The sequence below is a fragment of the Melanotaenia boesemani genome, chromosome 18, assembly GCF_017639745.1.
Source record: "Melanotaenia boesemani isolate fMelBoe1 chromosome 18, fMelBoe1.pri, whole genome shotgun sequence".
NCBI lineage: Eukaryota > Metazoa > Chordata > Actinopteri > Atheriniformes > Melanotaeniidae > Melanotaenia > Melanotaenia boesemani.
The window spans coordinates 14,093,702-14,099,980 of record NC_055699.1 but is presented as its reverse complement, the minus strand read 5'-3'; the positions used below and the strand labels follow the sequence as shown (position 1 = coordinate 14,099,980).

At 38.7% G+C, this 6,279-nt stretch overlaps 1 protein-coding gene across 1 annotated transcript; it reads left to right on the top strand.

Moving 5' to 3' along the window:
* Nucleotides 1–2,608: 2,608 nt before the first annotated feature.
* On the top strand, nucleotides 2,609–3,734 carry LOC121629102 (musculin). The gene is made up of 2 exons (XM_041968627.1): nucleotides 2,609–3,192; nucleotides 3,422–3,734. Exons 1-2 carry the CDS (start codon nucleotides 2,767–2,769, stop codon nucleotides 3,497–3,499), a joined length of 504 nt encoding a protein of 167 aa, XP_041824561.1. The 5' UTR covers nucleotides 2,609–2,766; the 3' UTR covers nucleotides 3,500–3,734.
* Nucleotides 3,735–6,279: the final 2,545 nt, after the last annotated feature.

The following is a 6,279-nucleotide window of genomic DNA, read 5'->3' as shown; positions in this document are numbered from 1 at the left end:
GTTTTATACGCTCAAAAGATTTTGAAAAGGATTTTATGTTACACAGTCAGAGCATACGAATAGAGGAAAGTGTTATGATTCTTTATGATGATAGCAAGTGGAAGTGTGGAAACATTATAGAGCAGGACTATTCAGTTCAGCCTTATGAGGGCTGCAGTCCTAAGTTTTCCATGTTTCCCTGCTCCAACACATCTGACACAGATTAATGAGTTATTGTGCAGAACTTCATAGGCTGTTGGACCCATTTAATTTCAGTTATGTGAGTTGGAGCAGGGAAACATTGAAAACCTGCTGGACTGTGGCCGAATTGAATAGCCAAGAATTAATGGTTCAAGAACTGACCATTGTGAAACCCCAAGAACATTTCTCTCTCAGATGGTTTGAAACTACCATCTAAAGTATGAAAACCTTCTGTCTCTAACATCTAATGAGAACCATTTAGGAACCTATCTGAAGTGAGTCATTGTTGGTTTAAGATCACTAGTTACTTTGAGCTTGGTTATGAATCATAAAGATTGTGAGTTGAAAGATATTGTTCCAGTTGTGCATACAAAAAAGGATGATGAGAAAATAACTCTCTCATCTTTTCAGTAACCTGAGCAAATGAACTGTTGGACAGGATTCGATATATGATACGTTAAGAGATAATAACAATAAAAAAAATAAAAAGAATAAAAACTTCCCAGTACTTGATGGATACTGCCTCTGATTTGTGCACTGGTTTAAATTCTTGCGTCATCCAGCAGCTTAATGTGCCACAAGCTGCTGCCAGTGTAAATCATGGGAATCATAAGAGGTTGGGAGCAAAACAGAGTCTGGTCTCTGACATCATGAGCCTGCACCTGTCCTTCTCCTCTTCTGCAGGCCTCCAATAGAGGTCAGGACCCCTGAAAGACTTTGCTGATAGACAAATGTTGGCTCTTTCTTCAAGTCAAGTTTAAAATGTTATTTATTGCTGCTGGCCCTGGATTTAATTATCCCCAGGGCAAATACAACAACCATAAAACGATCAATTACACTGATGTTTTGGACAATACTTTTCTCCTTTTAGTTGAGCAGCTATGTGTACAAAATGACTAATGGGCTAAATGTTTTATCTCAACCTCTTTCCTGACAGTGAATGAAGCAGCAGGTTGAAATATGTGACATATAGCCTAATGCCTTCATGCATTAAGGAAAAAAAGAGAAAACGCCAGAATAGGCTTATCAAATGAGAAGTAAATCCATCCTCAGAATCCCTTAGCTTGCACCTTCAAGGGTGTCTATCAGGCAGCTCACCTCGCTGACGGATGCAGTGACAGAGAATGGGTTGGCACTCCGCCTGAAACTCTTCACTGTCTTACCATTGCCACTTAATATCTCCACGTCATGTCAAACTCAAGGATATGCTCAGAGTAGGGATCCCTCCAAGGTCCAGCTGATCTCTGGTCTTGTGAAAAACTGCATGGAAAAGCATAAGCTTAGGAATGTGTCCTTGGATTAAGGGGCATTCTTGAATGAGGGAAATCTGAGAGGTGGAAAACTGCCAAATGCTTTAAAATCACTGACTTGCACTTGGACATTGAAAAAATGACCTGCAGCTTTATTGGAAACAGGTTACAAACAAGCATAACAAGCCCTGAAAGACTGAAATTTTCAGTTGTTTAATAAGAGAAAGTTTTGTGCCAGCATATTACATAGCATTGTGGGAACTGGTGGAGTACAGTGAAGCCTTGATTTCCATGAGATACAGTAATATCCCCCCTTTTCTTTCTAGTAACCCTGGCATGGCCATCTACCAACATCATCCATGTATCACAGCTGCAGTTAAGTAATTCTTGGCAGCTTCTTGATATTATCATTTTGAAAGAAAATGTCACACTTATTACATACTGTAAGAACTTTTGGTGACTTGGGATCTTGAGCTCTTGAGAGAATGGGTGCCTGGTCCAGTTCACTCCAAAGCGTCACTTCACACTTTGGATTTCAGTGCACAATAAGTCAAAAATGCTCAAAAACGTTTAGAAATAAAAAGAAAAATCTTTGTTGTACTATGTGAAGAAAGATGGGGCCTCCTTGCATTTGCCACACCCTTTTCATGCCAGTACTCCAGATGTCATGGGAACCAATAACAGCTGGGACTGGTGAACGCAGGCTGCGTGTGAAAGGCTGCTCCATCTGCAGAAACCCAATCCCTCTGTGAAACCAGCTAAGGATTAGGCACTTTTGATAAGGTGCTCAAGACATTTCTATCACCGAAACACATCTGTAGGAACAACAAACTGCCACAAATTTTTTATTTAGGTATGCATTTATGAATTTTGAAAAGTATTTTGGAGTTTGTGACATTTGGTCCCAAAACAGCCACTATAATGATCAGTAAGCCATAAGTTCACAGGGCTTTTCCCAATTATTCACTTGGAGAAAAGCAATTTAAGTCTTTGACAATTTACACAAGGAGACAGAGCTGTGGTCCTTCTGAGGTCATGGTGACTTGACGTGAGAAAAGGGGAGGAGAAATGCACAGATGAAACTGTACAAATGCCAAGTCCAGGACACTTAAATTAGAGGAGTTACCAAACAAGGAGGCTTGTCTCAGTTAAACAGATAGCTGACTTGACCAAATGGTGCTGGGTGAATAAGTTACAGGGTTACTGAATGGGAATTTTAAAAGGCTGCTGATTTGTAAACGTGTTATTCCAATCTTTTAAATCAGTCCCGTCACTTTTAGTCACTGGTGTCCAAAGTGTCGCTCCTGTGCACCTCTGAGGCACAGGTGGAACAACCATGTCGACTGGCTCCACTGCAAGTGATGCTGAGGAATATGAGACAGGCCACAGAAGGACCACCATCCATTTGAAGAACTCCGAGAGGAAAATTACCCATTACAATCCAAACCAGGATTCGGATGAGGAGCTGGGAAATGACAGTGTGGACAGGATGATCAAGCAGGATCGAGGTAGAATCTCCAAGGCGCACCAGAAGGAGGCGCGGCAGTCGCAGAGAAATGCGGCCAACGCCCGGGAGAGGGCAAGGATGAGAGTGCTGAGCAAAGCTTTCTCCAGACTAAAAACCAGCTTGCCCTGGGTCCCTGCGGACACCAAGCTGTCCAAATTGGACACGCTGCGTCTTGCCTCCAGCTACATTTCACACCTCAGACAGCTTCTGCAGGATGACCGGTTTGAGGACAGCTTTGCGCACCCAGTCAATCTGGTAAGACATTCCCCAGGAGGAAAACTAAATATTACTTCTAAGGAAAACTATTCTTACTTTTGAAAGCTATAATAAGAAGTGCAAAGCCACTACAACTGTAAGATCTCATGCTTTTACAAAGCATTTGATGGCTAATTTACCAAATGTCAGCGTGTCTTCAACAAACTTTCTCATATTTGATTTGGATGTGGTTCTGAACTAATAAATGTGATGGTTATCTCTCCTCCAGACATGGCCATTTATGATGACAGGAAGATCAGAAGAAGACATCTCATCCACTGGAAGACTTTGTGGAGCAACGGCGTAGGTCATCTCTCTTCATGAAGCAACTCTTTAAAACCTGAAAAACACTTTAAAGTGACTCCTCTTTGAAAAAACTATCTGCTTTAGAATGACACCTCTGACCACTTTCTATCCTAAGGAGTGGACTCAAAACTGTAACGTTGCATGTTTCACATATTCACCGAGTGCTACTTCTTTGTCTTTATATGATTTTAAAAGACTGGATTTGAGTTTTTTGTTGTCTTTTTATTAATCTGTGGAGAAACACAGACTATTATTGAACATGATGCTGTTCTTGCAGCAGAAGTTTGTTTACTATTGATCTTTGTCTTTGCATTGATACCAGAAAAACACATTTCATTTCAAAGTATTGTTTTGTCACTTTGACTTGAAAATAATAATACAGTGCTCCTGACTGAAGATCTATTTATGATGTTTTTGTTTATAATTTGCATTTAATATAAATGTTGATGAGTATTGTCTGTCTTCTTTCTTTGTGTCCAATCAAACTGAAATTCATAGCTAACTGCATGCTATTTAGCAGTAAATTAGTGTATATCAGCTTCAGTTCTGGAAAATTACTGTGACTTAAAATGCAGGGTTAGAAGCTTTTTGGGCTATATAAATATATATATATATATATATATATATATATATGTATATATATATATATATATATAGAGAGAGAGAGAGAGAGAGAGAGAGAGAGAGCGTGAAAAAATGTTTGTAGACAGCTTTTATCAGATGTTTCTACCTTATAATGGGGTATATTCAGGGGAACACTAAGAACAAAGTTTCATAAAGTTTTTTTTTTCCTAGTGAATCTGTGAATGAACTAAACCATTGTTCCTATCAGTTGAATCTTCTGCCAGCATGATTCTTGAGCTGCATGTTTCTAGGTTGAAGGCATTTTTTTTAATTAAGTCAAAACAAACTGACATGGACAATAAGCATCACATAGCATTGGTAAGAAGTTCAGGGAAAAGCTGAAGGTCAAAGCTTGCACACCCCATACACACATTTGCACAACCAAACTTGTAAGTCCCAGTTGCACAAACACGGACTCACAAGCATGCACACTTAGTCGACAGAATGGATACCAGTGATCTCTTGATCCAGAAGCCCTTTTATCCAGTTAAACCCTGTAGTGATGTGAGTACAGATGGATTGAGATCCAAGCCGAGGTGGTCTGCTGGGACCCGCCAACAAAACAGTTTAAATGAAGAAAGAGACGAAGAGAAGAGAAGATGCCTTTTCATCAGGTTAATGCAGAGTTGCAGCTGTTGCTGAATTGGTGAGTTTCCCAGAAGCCCAAACTGCTCTCCTGGGGAAAACTGGCCACTCTGCTGGACCCAGACAGTTAATGAGCTGCCTTCACAGTCAGCCTGTCCCTGGTCCCCTATCACCCACTTCAGATGTGGCACTAAAGGAAAGCAACTTGTAAATGTCCGATGTGCAACTTGACTGCACTGAAAATGAGGTGCCATTAATCAAAGCATGGCATGTCAACAAAATGATGATGTTGGCTCTGGCTGAACTCAAGCTTTTAGTTGGTTTGGTTTCAGAGAATGAAGCTTTTATTTTTCACATTTCAACAATGACAGCAGGAGGACTGTATGTTAGAGGACACAAAATACTTCTGCTGCAGTACAATTGTGTCCCTGCAGAATGCTTCAGGCTCATGAAGTGTGATGTCATGTTACATGGGTGTCATCTAGTGGTGAGGAAGTGAACACAGTCCAAACCAGAACGTGCTACACACTGAGGAAAGCAGTACAATAACATCAGTAAATGTATTATGAAGCACTCAAATTTCAGAGATATTCAAAATTCAGTATTTCTGATCAAAATATCTTTTATTGTCCATTGTTGATTTAAATCTACAATCTGATGTTTGCAGAACTGAACCTTTATCACTGTTAGTGATACAGATATCTACTTCATATACGAGTCATGTTCTGCCTAGTCAGAGGAAGCTGATGCAAACACCAATTCCACAAAGGAAGGAAAGCTATAATTTAACCAGCACAACTTCTGCAGTTTTAAGAAAAATTTGTATTCTGACCACAAGACACAATAACAGTTTGTTGATTGCTGTTCTTATTATTTTAACTACCGTATAAGTTTCCACAAACATGTTTCCTTTAACATCTTTTTGGAACAACAAATGGAAATTAGTTTTGGGCTACAATCTGATGTGTTTACATTAATATCTAATGAAATTTTCCCATCCAGATAAATAAATTTAATAAATTGAAATAGTATAAGATTAAAAAAAAGGACTTTAGAGGATATTTTTTAAATGCCATATTGGGAAGATGAAGATGAAACATTACAAAACAGAAAAAACATGTTTTTGAGACCTTTTTTGCTGTCATGGTATGTTGTCTTTTAGATCAGTGGGAATAAAAATTAATAAATATGTTCTATACTTCGGACATATATTTGAATTTGGATAAGAGAATAATATTTCATTTCATCCAATTTTAACATTTGCAAAGAGCATTAATACTTTCACATTCAACACAACAGCACCTTTTTATTCAAAGGAGATGTTAAGTGTTCATTTAACTGCATTTTGTCTATTACTATACCTGCATACATCAGAAAACCTGTGCTCCAAACTTGTACTTAATAAAATAATTTATTGAGGATGTTGTATCATTTTATACATCAGATAATACTTAACTCATTCATCTGTGGTTGCTCCCTTTGAAGTGAATTATGAATGGATGAAGTTACTTCAGTGTGTGACTAAATGCTGGAATTACTCATGTTGGTGGATTGTCACATCCCCATGTAACT